This window comes from Hydra vulgaris, chromosome 01 (genome assembly GCF_038396675.1).
Source record: "Hydra vulgaris chromosome 01, alternate assembly HydraT2T_AEP".
Lineage (NCBI taxonomy): Eukaryota > Metazoa > Cnidaria > Hydrozoa > Anthoathecata > Hydridae > Hydra > Hydra vulgaris.
The window spans coordinates 29,575,001-29,590,488 of record NC_088920.1 but is presented as its reverse complement, the minus strand read 5'-3'; the positions used below and the strand labels follow the sequence as shown (position 1 = coordinate 29,590,488).

Genomic DNA, 15,488 nt, shown 5'->3' with positions numbered 1-15,488 from the left:
GATGATGATGATGATGATGATGATGATGATGATGATGATGATGAAAAAAAACATCTAAACTTGTGTTTAAAATAGCCTCCATGTGAATTTTTGCAACCTGCATATCTTTGTTACATAAATTTAACAAGGTTGTTGCAAATTTTGGTTGGAACTCTTCTTCAAATGGATCTTATTTGGACCTTGATTATTTTTTTGCTTGTCCAAGCCCAAATATATATAATCAGATTCAATACTGGTAATTTAGCTAGTCATGGTAATAAATCTACTTTGTTTTCTTTCATTCATGTTTTGACTATATGAGCTGTATAAACAGACATCATATATTTTTGAAACTATCGCCATTTGTTTCAATCAATCAACATGTCTACTGATTGAACCATGTAGTTTTCTAGCGTTTATGTAAGTGTGTTAGTTGATTCACAATTATAAATGAGTTAAGAATAATAGTTTTCAGAAAATAAAGAGTCTCAATGGATTGAAGGAGGTGCAGCCAGGATGCTCTTCATTTCCTTTTTATTCAAAACTATTCTACTGCATATTGTCAATTTTTAATTTGTATTTTATTTGATATATGAGATTAGTTGGTTAGTAAGTTAATATTTGTTATATGAGATTAGTTGATTAGTAAGTTAATATTTGTGATCAATATTAATGCTATTATTTCTTAATTTGAAACCTTATCTAATCTATATCAATTTTCTAATTAAGTTTCAGAAAATTTTAGATAAAATTTTTGTTAAATTTAAAATGGCTATTGGAACAATCTAGAAAAATCTATCTACACAATCTAGAAAGATCTACCTACACAATCTAGAAATATCTATCTACACAATTTAGAAAGATCTATCTACACAATCTAGAAAGATCTATCTACACAATCTAGAAAGATCTATCTACACAAATATTTGAGAAATGGAAAAAATGACCAGCAGCTAAACTGCCAAAACTAAAATATGTCATAGATAAGTTGTTTTTCTAGAGAAACAAGTGAACTAAACAGAAAAAACTATTGTAATTCTGAGTTGATCCTGAATATATAAGGTAAACTTTCAAAAAACGGTCAGTGTTTTATTTTTGCTTCTCAAAATTAGTTTAAAATATAATTTAGTCGCAAGATTTAAGGTGGTGGAAATATACAAAAAGAATCTATCTGTTAGACCAGCGGTTCTCAACCTTTCTGTGACCCTTTGATAATGATTGCCAAGTTGTGGTGATCCTCAACAATAAAATTAATAAAGTTGCTCCAAAATCACAGCATTTTTCCAGTTAATTATTATGTTTTTTGACTTTTAAATATCTGATTTTATTTACACTTTATACTTTCAAGGCACTATAGTTTTTTGTAACAAATTTTTTTATAATTGATTTATAATAAGTTATCAACAAAACAAGTATACGCTTTGGTTATTATTGGGCTAGGGTTTTCATGGCTTTTGACAACCCTAGTTTAATTGGCTTTATAATTAGAGAGTATGAAGCACATATTTAAATAGTATTACTAATAGCTGAAAAGACTGTTTTGTTGCAAACAGGATATGATTTCATTTTACTTCATTAAATATGTACGTAATTTTGTAAAAAGATTAAAAGTTGCTGGAATTGATATTTCTAAAATTATTAAACTATTCTCCTGACACCTATTAATTGAATCATAGTATTGAGCGTTGCTTCGGTGTAATGACTGTAGTCAGTGTAGGAGTATTGTTTAAATTTAAGATATTTAAAAAAAAAACCACTGACTGGCCTAAAAAGTTATTTTGAGAAGTCTAATCGCGACTCCTGGCAAATTGTCAGGTGACCCCTGCTGCGGTTGGGACATAAAGGTTGGGAACCGCTGTGTTAGAATATTAATAAAGACACCACGTACCATTTTCACCAGAGAATTGTTGACTTGTTTTCACAGAAGATGATGTCACATAATCTATCCAAGCAAAACCTTATTGGCTTGACAATATTTAAGAAATAGATTCCAACAAGAAATTTTATACTGTATTTTGATGTATCATAAAATATGTTTCATTAATCTTTAAGTAGTATTTTATTTTTGATTTTAAAACAATCTTGTTTAAACTTTTAAAAGTGGGCTGGTGGAATGACCTCTTTTTGTTTTTATCAAATTAAGGTAAAATACATGTATACATTCTAAACGAAACGTATCTTTGCTTTTCTAAAGCTTCCAAATAGAAATTAATATATAATAGGTTCGTTTGAAATGATTGTTATAACATTTTTCTTAATGTTATGTTAAAACCGGGTTTACTCATTAAAAAGAAATCTCAGGTATTTCTTAAAACTTCTGTTAAAAGTCTGTTTAAAATTAGTTTATAAAAAAAACGTTTTTTAAATTTACAAAAGGATTGCACTAACTTAACTACTTCTATGTTTAATGTTAGTGACATTGTTGGTTTTACATCAATAGCAAAAAGAAGTACACCCATGGAGGTTGTTGCTTTGCTTAATGATATGTACACTTGCTTTGATTCTATTGCCGCAAATTATGACGTCTATAAAGTTGAAACAATTGGAGACGCATGTATGACTTATTTGAGTTTTACGATTACATTATTTCTTGTTGCATTTTATTTGAAGCTGTATTTCAAAATGCTTTTTTTTTCCAGATATGATTGTATCTGGACTTCCAAATCGAAATGGTGATTTGCATGCAGGAGAAATTTGTACCACTGCACTCGATCTAATGTATGCAGTTGGGAATTTTAAAATTGCCCATCTGCCTGATACTGGTTTGCATTTGCGTGCTGGTATACATACGGGTATGGTTGTTTCGGGTGTTGTAGGTCTAAAAATGCCGAGATATTGTTTATTTGGAGATACTGTTGCCTCTGCTTCAAAAATGGAGTCAAGTGGAAGTCGTAAGTGTTTTTCTTTTTTCCATTATTGTAACTAGTAACAAGTGTTTCTAAAACTTTTAATTATCTAGCTTCATGCCCATTGAAAATTTAAAAATGATCATGCCGAACTATTGCCAGTTTGATACAATAAAGTTATTGTTTAAGCATAATCTTTTGTCTAAGTGAAAAACAGTTAGAGAGTGAAAAAAAAAAGAAGTTTAAAGTGGAATGCGGAAAGAACCAGAACATCGATTATATTGTGAAAAAAAGCTGTAAAATAAGATAAAAGATTAAAAAGAAATACAAAATAAAAGTTAGGTAGTGGTCTTATGGGGCCATCCATAAATGATGTTCGTATATAGAGGGGTAAGGGGTACTGAAAATTTTGACAAAAATTGACAAACGGTAGAGAGAGTTGAAAAACCAGGAAAAATTACTGACATAATTTATGGACGGCCTATCAACAACATTCTGTTCAGCTTTAAGCAAAAAAACTTTATTGTAAGTCCAAGAGTTTTAGAAGAGGTTTATGACTTATTTTTGTTAAGTAAAAAAATTTTGATAAGTATCAAAATAAATAATATTTTAGTTGTACAAAATAAATAATAATAGAAGTTGTTGATGGTTAGAAATTCAAGTTAGGTATCACAAAAGTTAGGTATCACAAAAGTTAGGTATCACAAATGTTAGGTATCACAAAAGTTAGGTATCACAAAAGTTAGGTATCACAAAAGTTAGGTATCACAAAAGCAACGAAATGGTAAAAGAAGCATTTTGATTTGCTACAAAAAAAAGTGTTTAAGATTTTAGGCAACATTTTTTTTTTTGGTTATGAAACTCAAACTAAAGCATTGTACCAAGTATTTATGAATGGTCCTAGTGTAGATTTTAAGTTTCTTAAAAAAGCGGCAATAGAAATAGAAAAAATACGTACGTTTATCTATTTATCGTAATTAAAGTTCACGCAAGTTTAAAAGCTTATTTTGAAGAAAAAAATTGTCATTGATAATAAACTATTTTAATAATGTAATAACAAAAAAGTGTAATAACAAAGTAATGAGAGTATTAACAAAAAATATTTTTTTAAAAAATTTTACTATTTTTTAGCTATTGTAATAATACTCGGGGGAAAAAAAATTTAAGCAAAATTTAAAAATAGAATATTTATATATACATTTATTTATTATACTACATTTATTATATCAATTATTAATAATATATTATATAATAATATATAAGGGATATGTTTGGACCAACTTAAAGAAAAATTTCTTTATAAATACAGAAGATAAACCTTTAATTAATTTCACCTGCTGATATTCTAAATATTGAGTAATCTTCTCTTGATAATAATACACACACCTGCGCACATCCAACATGCACACGCTGTGCGTCAACATGCGTTGTTAAAATTCAATTTATTTTTATTAATATTATGTTTTTATTATTTTAATTTGCAGCTATGCGTATCCAAATTAGTGACTACACTTATCAAATCTTGCTAAGGTTGAAAGGCTATAGGTGTGAATTCAGACACGAATATGAATTAAAAGGAAAAGGAATGGTAAAAACATATTGGCTCATTGGAAAAGACGGATACGATAAAGTTATGCCTGATTGGACTCAATTCGAACCTGAACCAGGCCACTAACAAATGTTTTTTTTTTTGCAGTTCTGCTAATTTTTTATTATTGTAAATATCTTAAATGTTGAAAATCTATGATTAAATTATTCCTGTCAGAAAATGTGTTTGTTTTTATTTTTTATTTAGAAAATGTGTTTGTTTTTGTTTTTATTTTTTATTTTTACGCAGTTAAACTGCGTAATCAAGACTGATACAATAGGGTTTATGAACTTTGCATGGTAAAGTTTATATAATACATCAATTTTATGTTTAGTTATATTATTGCTAAATATATTTCTAAATAAAAATGTATAAGAGTTCTTTTATAATAAATATGTTATTAATTATAATTATTATATTAAAATTATTAATTGTTGTATTTCATAAAGTAAACAAAGCCAATAAAGACTTAATATGGCAAAAAAAATTATTACTTTACCGCCTGCAGAAGATTTTTAAATTTGCACAATTTTAATACTTATAATATCAAAAATTTCAAACATTCCTTACTTTTGTACTTTATTACTTCTGTACTTTATTATTACTGTACTTTATTACTTCTGTACTTTATTACTACTGTACTTTATTACCATTGTACTTTATTACTTCTGTACTTTATTATTACTGTACTTTATTACTTCTGTACTTTATTACTTCTGTACTTTATTACTTCTGTACTTTATTACTTCTGTACTTTATTATTACTGTACTTTATTACTTCTGTACTTTATTACTTCTGTACTTTATTACTTCTGTACTTTATTACTTCTGTACTTTATTACTACTGTACTTTATTACTTCTGTACTTTATTACTACTGTACTTTATTACTTCTGTACTTTATTACTACTGTACTTTATTACTTCTGTACTTTATTACTTCTGTACCTTATTAATGAATTATAGAAACAAATGCATATAATAACAACTGACTCCATCAAGAGATATACAGTTGAACCGACTTCGTTAGCATATACTAGAGTTGATCTATTTTTTTCTTGCTGGACAGTAAAACGTTTAGCGGGACGACTGAATAAGCGCGTATTTCATAAGTGCGAATTAGCATAAGTGCGCCATAATTATTTGCAAACATTGGCATAAGTGCGAATCAGTTACAAAAACTGGCGTAAGTGCGCTAAATAAAATTACAAAAATTGACATAAGTGCGAACTGGCATATATGCAAAGCAGTTGCTAAAACTGGCATAAGTGCGCCAAAAGAATTTTTTAACAGGCATAAGCGAGAACTTGCATAAGTGCGAATCAGCATAAGTTCGACAGGCCAATTTGCACTTAAGTTAAAATTTGCTATTTTATTTGGCGCACTTACGCCAGTTTTTGTAACTGCTTTGCACTTATGACAGTTTGCACATATGCTAATGTTTGCAAATTCTTTTGGCGCACTTATGCCAGTTCGCGATTGTGCCAGTTTTTTGTAACTGCTTCGCAGGTATGCCTATTCGCACTTACGCCAACGTTTGCAAATTATTTTGCGCATTAATGCCATTTCGCGCTTATGTCAGTTTGCACTTGTGCCAGTTTTTGCAATTGCTTCGCACTTATGCTAGTTTGCACTTATGACAGTACGCAATTATGCCAATGTTTGCAAAATTTTTTGGCGCACGTATACCAGTTTACACTTATGCTAACTCGCACTTATATCAATCTTTGGAAATTTATTCGGCGCACTTATGCCAGTTTTTGCAACGCTTCGCACTTATACCAGTTCGCACTTATGAAATTCGTGCTTGTTCAGCCTGCCGCGTTAAACGTTTCGGATAAAATCCTAATGAAAAGCAGCCGCGGGGCTGAGGTTCGAGCGCTTGTTTCAAAATCAAGTTTCAATTTTAACTATGGCCACATATTTGTGACATTAGTAAGGAAGGAGGCGTAAACTTCCTAGTTAAATTACTTATCTGCGAAAAGACTAAAAGGACTTTGTGAAACACGTTAGTAATCCCCCTTCCCCCTCCTCCTTGAAAAAAAAACATTATTAAAACAATCTTTATTTTGTATAAGTTGGTTTTAAAGTCAGTAATAGTAAAGCACTTAGAGGTATAGTCTTTTTTTCTTAAATTAAAACGATCCAGAGATAACAGAACCTAATGTATTATTTAATTTTTGTTTATAAATGTTTATAAAACAAAATCAGGAATCAAGCACGCTATAATCAAAGCCATAAAATTATCTGGTCAGTTTAAGAGCGCTATTGTTTATCTTATTGCTAACATTTTTTAGAACTCCGCCTACCAATCAGTGCACACTTTTTGAAAACAAAGACGCATTTAGAAGAATATTTAGGGATCGTTCATAAAGTACGTACGCTCGGAGGGGAAGAGGGGGTCTGCAAATGGCGAATATAAAATGGGAGGGCAGTGGGTCAATTACAAAAGAAAGGAGACACTAAACTAAAAAAAATATCATAAAATGTTAGATAAGTAGTTTACAAGTGTAGGTACTTTTAAGAAGGAGGAGGGTACTCAAAAAAGCGTATTACAAAATATTACAAAAAAAAAGCGTACGTACTTTATGGACGACCCCTTAGAAGTAGATTGTTGATTTATCCTTGTTTTTTGCAAATGCCTCGTCTTTATCATTACATATTTGGCTCCCAAACTTTTCAAAGAAGTATAAACGTTTTTCTATTTGAGATTTTTTTTAATTTAATTTAAAAACTTTATTTCAAGTTGATTTTTACAAGATAGTTTTAGTTAACACTAAAACTAATTTAAATCAATATATTTAACTTTATAGACAGTACACACACATAAAAATGTCATTAAAAAATTACAATTATTTCATTAAAAAAAAATTTCATGAAAATTTACAACTGTTTCGATTTTTAAAAATATATATATTTATAGTAATACAATCTTAACTAAAGATATAAGTCAGTAAAAAATAAAACAAAATTTTAAAAACGACAAATTTTGCAAACGCAATTATTACCACATCATTTTTGAATACCTTAAGACTTTTTGCTGACATGGCCTCATTATTTAGAGTGTTCCAGAGCGAGGTGGCTATATATAACGTATAATATGAATTATTATATATGGAGCCTTTAGGAGGTATAATGAGTTTTTGGCTACAACGGAGTTTATAAGTAAGATTTTTAATAGTAAAAAGGTTTTTCATAAATATTCGATTTAGACGATTAATAGATTTAAAAGTTTCGACCATAAGAAATCTCAAATTTCTTAGATGGATTCTTGGACTATTATCAAAATTTAATAATTCATCCAGGGACAAACCATATCTTTTATAGACTATACTTTTTTATGAATTCTATTTATTTGTTTGTCATCTTTTTTTGAACAAAACGAGGAAGAAGAAACCTAGTTTTGCCCTCTGTTTACGGCCACAAACATAAGATAGCAAGAGATTAAGACTTTCTTTCGAAAAACCATAGGCGTTTAATTTAGCAATTAGTAAGTCATGCAGGATATAGTCGTATGCTTTTGAGAGGTCTATTAATATTGATCCAACAACGCCTCCCTTATTAATACAACCATGCCACATATTAAGTAACAAAAAAAGGACATGCTGAGTACTATAACCTCTTTGGAAACCACACAAAGGTTTATCAAATCAAGACTCAATAAATATCAAGATTTGATTAGGATTACTAATCCATAAATAAGAAAAACATTTTAGATTCTTTTTTGAAAAAAGATCTAGGGAGGTTTAGGATAGGAGACAAGGCTCAATAAATATCAAGATATCCGACGATGTCTTTAACAAAAAATCGAGAAGAAAAGTTTTACAAATTATATCTAAAGAAATATCTTTAGTTATGATATATTATTACTAAAGGTGTAATATGATATAGCAATTTTACATATTAATATGTAAACGGTGTTAATATTTAAATATTTACTTTCATTTAAAAAGATCAATGTTTAATAGAATTGTGTCTAACCTTATTTCATTAAAAAGAATTAAAGACCCAAAAATATAACTAAGGCATATATATTTATTTTGGCAAACATATAAAGGGATCGATGTCACTGTCAATATAGTTATTTATATAGCTAAATACCTTTTGAAAAATAGTTCCAGTATGTTTTAACTGAATAACTATGACAAGATTCACTATATAACTAATTTGGGTAAAAACTAGCCATAGGAAAAAGAAAGGGTAATCCATTTTTAAATGATATTGGGATTCATGACAATGATGCAATAAGCAACCAATAATAATAAATAATCTTGATAATAAAACCTTGAACAATAATTCAAAGTGTAAAAAAATGTTTTAATAGCCACAAATCTTATTAACAAATCATTTGGTATAAAATAAAAAAACAAAAAAATTTTATCTTCAAATCTAAAATACCATAACTGTTTATTTAAAATATCACAAGAATTGTTTATGCAAATTAAAATATATATATATATGGAACTTTACAACGGAACTTAAAGTTTCATGCCATTTGGCAATTATCAGCCATATTATTCAAGTATAAAATAAAAACCGTTATAAAAAATACAAGCTCATTTTACTATATAAGAGACATGTAAATCGACATGTAATTCAGTCAGTATATGGAAGTCAATCAGTCAGTATTATCAAGACAGTTTATCGAAGTGAGTTTTATCAAAATGTTTTAACGAAGAACATCAATACAAGTAGTGAAATACAACAATTGTTTCATTACATCAATACAGTCCACATCCAACCAAGACGTTGTGTTCCACAGAGCATTATTGTATCATCACAAGGTAAATGTAACACGGTAAGCCTTGAGAAGCGTGATTATTTATTATTATTATTTTTATGACTTCAAGTGCAAAAATGGCTCCCGACAGTCTTGGATAGGAACTAAGAAAGAAAATTATTGGCGATTAAGTAAGTGGAATGTCACAAGAAAGTATTTGTGATAAATATCGCGTGGAAAAATGGACCGTATCAAGACTATGTTCCAAACATCGTTCTACGGGGAAGTTGGCAACAGATAAAAAAGGTGGAAGACCGCGTTCCACCACTTCTAGAGAGGATTCTATGATCGTCAGATCCGTCAAGAAGGATCCCTGGATATCATCAGTCGAGATACAAAAGCAATTAGAGCTGCCTGTATCAGACCGAACAATCAGACGACGTGCTGTTGAAGCCTGATTGTTTTCTCGACGCCCTGCAAAGAAACCGCTGATTTCACTAAAAAACCACAAGAAAAGACTCCTGTTTGCTACATCTCATATTGACTGGAATGTGCAGAAATGGCGAACTGTCCTGTTCAGTGATGAATCGAAGTTCAACATCATTAGGAGCGATGGCATTTGCCGTGTACGTCGACCGGCTGGAAAACGCCTCCATTTACGTTACTGCCATAAGACCGTGAAGCTTGGTGGAGGCAATGTAATGGTCTGGGGGTGTTTTTCTGCTAACGGTCTAGGTCCAATACATCGAAACGATGGAATAATGGACCGTTTCATGTATAAAAATATCCTGAAAGATGTTATGCTACCTCATGCTGAATGGAATATGCCAATAAAATGGGTTTTTCAGCAAGACAACGATCCGAAACACACTGCAAAAGTAGTCAAGCAGTGGTTTCAAGACAACCACCTATCGGTGATGGATTGGCCGCCTCAATCTCCGGATCTCAACCCTATCAAGAACCTGTGGGAGATCTTCAACCGCAAAATTAATCGTGAAAGTGTTCGTAATAAGGATCAACTGTTTGAACAAATCCAAAAGGCCTGGGCAGCGATTCCACAAAGTTTCATTGATCACCTGATCGAATCTATGCCTCGAAGATGCAAGGCTGTGATCGACAACAAAAGATTCGCCACGAAATATTGATAGCGAAATACAGCTTGGTCAACATTTTGTCGAGTTGCACTTGTTTTTTCCAGAAGGAAATCAACTTTTTTTAATACTTTTGATTAGTTTATTAATTTTCGTGTACAAATAATGAACTTTGTGATGAATAAAACTTGAATAACTTTGTCTCTAAACAGCTAAACAGTTACATAGTTATTTCTCTAAATTGAAAAAATGCAGCATATATATATATATATATATATATATATATATATATATATATATATATATATATATATATATATATATATATATATGTTTGCTAACTTAAATAAAGAATTGGATTTATTGTTGCATAAGACATAATACAGAAGGCACTAAGGGAAACTTGAGGTTATAAGTAATTGGAGTACCAAAAAATGCATTGTCAATCTTTAAATATTTCAGGGAGGCTAAAAAGTGACCTAGTAAAAAAATACACAACTTTTTTTAGTTTTCACTTTATTATTGTATCTTTCAGCCATACTGAAATATAGTTCAAATGCTAGAATATGTTTTTAATAAATTTTTTGGTTGTCAAAATAACCTTTATTAAATGTCTAACATTTGTTCGGTAGAGTTTGAAGACCCTTTTTTGATTTCTTTTCTGAACAAATTTGTTCTTGTCATAATGAACTTGATTTTATGCAAGTTTACAAGCTTCTTTGAATAGGAAAACAAACGAACACAAAAATAAAGTTGTAAAAATGATCTAAAAGGTTGAGAGACTATTAAATATCTTGGTAAAATTAATATAACAATTTTTTAAAAATTAAAATAAAACGTCACTATCTTGAAGCAATTCTGCCATCAATTAGCAGCTTATTTTTACATTGTTTGGTTGACTTTCTGAATGCTAATTCTGCTATTCTAAATAGTAAAAAGTGCATCAGATAATACAGACCTAAGACTATCTCTATTTTTTAAAATATTTTATTTTTTATTAGTACCAGAACTACACTCTTCGGAAAAATTTTGATTTGTTCTACATTTTTTCCAGCCAACAAAATTTAGAATTTTTTTCGATCAAGTCAACTTTTTGAATAACGTGTTCTTCGATAAAAAGTACTAAATACGTATCCATTAAAATATTCCACTTAATTTTTTTTATTTTTCTGTTTTTTAAATATGATTAGCAAGGTTATACAAAAGGCTAGGATCTGTAAGAAAAATTCTTTTTGACCTGCAACTTTTTAAAATTTCGGATAAAAAAACTTTAACGTCACTATAAATAATTTTTATAGCATCTTTTTGTTAACTCGAATGATAGCTTCGTATCATCTTCTAAGAATATATACTTTGAAACCTTATCTCTGATATATGGAGGGCAGCAAAGATCGCTTATAACAATAAGAATGTTTTTTTCATGAAGTTATCTGTAAAACACGTTTTCTTGACATCAATCTATGAATTTATTTGATGTGTTAAAGAAACACTATTTGAATGCGGCGTTGTTATGTGGCATTTGAATTTATGCTCCTACTTACATTTTGTCATACACTGGTGGAATTAAATTTCGTTGAAGCGTTTCAATTCCCAAATTCAATAAGAAAACAACTGACATTATTGATAAACTTATTGTTTTCAAAAAAAAATCTGATTCTAGATCTAATATGAAATAATCGATGAACTGTTCATCTGTTAAGTTCACCATTTTAGATTATTGCGCACTTTTTGGTAGTCTCGGCACGATAAATAAACTATTTTCAACATAAGTTTAAAATTTCAACTTTTATTGTTAAAAAACAATAGAATCTTGCGAAAACAGCCTAACTGGCCAGACTCTGTTATTATGGCTATGCTATAATTACCCTTTTACACCAGTATTTGAAACAGTTCAACGCATTTGTATTAGTATTAATTTTTACTAAAAAAAGAAAACTTAAAGAAATTTCTGAATCTTGTTTTCAGACATGAACTTGATTTAAGTAAACGCTGGTTCCGACTACAGAAGCTAGAGTTTTTCTAAAAGAAAGACTTATATTCAAAGGCAGAGTGGATATCGTATTTCCGTGTACAGAAGATGCACTTAAGCGATATAAAAGCGCAGTTTTACACAGAAAGATTAAATGATTTTTTTTTCTTGCATGGGTACAGAGTCAACAAGAAGAAGTTTAAAGAAGTGTGAAACAAAGTCGAGTGTTTTATTATTAGATCTCAATAAATCAATTTAGCACTATTTAGTACCTTTTAAAATATTTAAAAAAATTATTCTGACAAAGTGTTCTAAATAAACTAAAAATTGTGATTTATTGGAACTGCTCATGTGTATCATCATCTCCTTTATTATTATCAGGAGAAATGACCATATTTCGAAAAAAATTCATATTAGATTTCCCATCCATTCCGTGGTTGACCGTAGAAACTTTCTTTTGCTTTTTTCTTTCTTTTTCTTGTAACTTTTCCAATTTTTTAAATTCTCTTTCTTGTTTTGCTTGTTCTTTCAACTGCTTTTTTATATCTCGATCTTGTTTCACATTTTGAATCCCACTATATTGCGAGTACGGATAAACACCGACGTGCACAGGAGGTCGGACTTGATCAGAATATTCGTATGGAGGATAAAAATTAGGCGATGAAGCAACTGACTCCATAAAGGGATACCCAGTTGAACCGTGTACATTAGGAAATGTTGGAGATGGTCTATACTGTCCCTGCTGACGCGGACAATAAGGCGTAGAACGCATTGGATAAAATCCTAATGAAGAGTTCGTACTATGATTGTAGCTATGAGATTGTAGCTCTATTTGTTGGGGTGGAAGACAACCAGGCGACGAGAAACGTTGAGATTGAGTGTATGATGGCTCGTAGCCTGAACTTGAAAAATAATTGCCGTGAATGTTATTAAATTGTAACCGGGAAGAATGTGGGTTCATATCTTGTGTTGAATTAACGTTATGAAAACTTGCATTAAAACTACTATTTTGATTTAGAGTTTGGATGGTAGTGCATATTAAACTACTAGCTGATGAAAAGCTTTGACATAACGTCGTAGATGGTGATAAGTGATGAATAAAAGTTGAGCTGGTATTTTGCGTAGATGGGTTTGGCATTTCTGTTACCTTGTTTTTTAATAAATTGTTGTATATTTCACGAGGGTGGAGAGGAAGAGTGGAAGTTTTCAAAAACGGTTGTATTATTGGTTGCTGTTGCTGAATATTACCGGATGTTTTCGTGGGTGAACCTGAAGGAGATTTCGACTTGATAACTTGATTAAAACGCTCTCGAGGATGACAAAAAGCGCTTGGCTTGTTTGCATGTTGAATTACTGGAGAAGATAAAATGGTATTAGCGACAGTAAAAGTCATACAAATAGTATTCGAGTCGCCTTCATTTAATTCCTTTTTAGTCGGTGAAGGTTTTAAAACTTTTACATCGTCCAGCGACTTAATATCACTATGTTCTATTGGTTTTACTTGGCCATTGTCGTTAAGTGTTTTTTGAGCAATTGGATCTTCACACTGCCCTTCATCTCCGTTTTTATTACGAGTCTGCTCCTCATTCAAATTTTGAACAACTTGTTTAGAGTCTGTAACTTGTACATCTTTTTCAGAGTTAACTTCAATTGAACTTTCTTCGCTCAAATCGTAATCCTCGTCATCTTCTTCACTATCATCTTCACATAAATTAACTTTGTTTTTCACTTGGCGATGTCTTAAAGTACGTCTTGGATTTGGGCTATCGCTAACTTCGCTATTCAAATCCTCGCTTTCTGATTCACTAGATGGCTCATCTCCAATCCATTCGTCGCCTTCTTCTACAGTTTTAATTTTTATGGAGTCTTCGTTTTCACTTGAAAACGCAGTTTCATCGTACCTCGTCACTTTGCGCTGACGTAATCGCCGTTTAGGGATTTTAGAGTCAAAACCGTCGCTTTCACTTTTGTTACTGCCTTCGTCATCGTCATCAATACTTAAACGTTTCCGGCGGGTTTTAAAGCGTTGACTGCTTCTCAAGTGTTTATTTCTGTGGCGTTCTTCTGTTTCACCAAGATGATCATTTATAAAATGTTTCATATCATCACGTTGATCACTGTCGTAGTTGCTAAATGAATTATCGCCGCTATCATAATCATCTTCATTGTCGGTGTCCAGATCATTTAGTTTTCGCCGCTGACGCTTTTGCTTCGTATTTCTAGAATGGAAATTAAAAGATATTGAATACTCTCATTAGATGTATATACAAACTTTCAATAACTTAAGAGCATATCTACTGTAAATACATTTATTAAGATTACGGAAAAAACATGGCATCGATTAGCAGTATAAAATTTATTATTCAAAATTATAATATACATTTTCTGAATCTGAGTTAAAAAAAATTATTTAACTAACTTATAAAATTCAAAAAAGCAATAAATATCAAAAATGATGTCATTTGTATTATGTTATGGAATTTAACACTTGCAACTTGACCAAGAAGAAACATCAATAAACTTTACTGATCACGAATCATAACAAATAATGGTAATTTTAGCAAATACTTGCGTACCTTGCGGACACTCGACCACACGGTAATAACTCTTTTTCATCTTTGGCGTTAACCGCTTTCTTAATCATCTCGTCGTATTCAGAAAAATTATAATCAATACGTTTTGCACCACGACCAGAACGCCTAGTTGAGTTGTCTTCGCTTGTCTGTAATTCAAAAAAAAAAAAAATTCAAAGACAATATTAAGAGCACAGCGACACAAATACAGACATTAGTTACTTATTGAACACGCTAATCGGACATCGTATTTTTTATTTTTTTAAATAACTACCATGTTTATTTGCATGATGTTAGTATTTTAATTACTATTCATTATCTCACTTTGTAACTCAATAAATACCAGGAATAAGAATATTCCTTTATTTTGACCTATTTTTTATAATGGGTTTAATTCGGCATTAGCTAAGGAAAAAAACATTACCTGAAAAACGTTTTTTTTTTTAGTTATCCATAAATACATTGCATTCTGGTAAGTGTATTTATTGGAAACATAATAAAAACAAAATGAACATAACGCACTTTAATGTTTTGGTTTTTTGGCAATAAATTTTGTTTGACAATGCACAATCAATTTAATATAAAGTTATAAGAAAATTTAAAAATAAAAGTTAAGTTTAAAGGCTTAAAAATAATTATGTTTTATCTATAAAGATTTCATCGTTTTAGATTTCAAAAATATTTTTTTTTGAAACGTCGATGTTAATCAATTTCGATAATGTTT

General features: G+C 30.3%; 2 protein-coding genes across 2 annotated transcripts in view; one reads left to right on the top strand and one right to left on the bottom strand.

Moving 5' to 3' along the window:
* LOC100197876 (atrial natriuretic peptide receptor 1) overlaps nt 1-4,594 on the top strand; it is a 75,276-nt gene extending 70,682 nt beyond the window's left edge. The window contains exons 31-33 of the mRNA XM_065787866.1: nt 2,394-2,533; nt 2,619-2,870; nt 4,310-4,594. Coding sequence (XP_065643938.1) covers nt 2,394-2,533; nt 2,619-2,870; nt 4,310-4,500 — 583 coding nt within the window. The 3' untranslated portion in view covers nt 4,501-4,594. The remainder of the gene's footprint in view (nt 1-2,393; nt 2,534-2,618; nt 2,871-4,309) is intronic.
* A 7,805-nt stretch (nt 4,595-12,399) lies between these two features.
* LOC100215706 (remodeling and spacing factor 1) overlaps nt 12,400-15,488 on the bottom strand; it is a 49,308-nt gene continuing 46,219 nt past the window's right edge. The window contains exons 11-12 of the mRNA XM_065787865.1: nt 14,768-14,913; nt 12,400-14,410 (exon numbers count right to left, since the gene is read on the bottom strand). Of these exons, the coding sequence (XP_065643937.1) occupies nt 12,526-14,410; nt 14,768-14,913 (2,031 nt within the window). The 3' untranslated portion in view covers nt 12,400-12,525. The remainder of the gene's footprint in view (nt 14,411-14,767; nt 14,914-15,488) is intronic.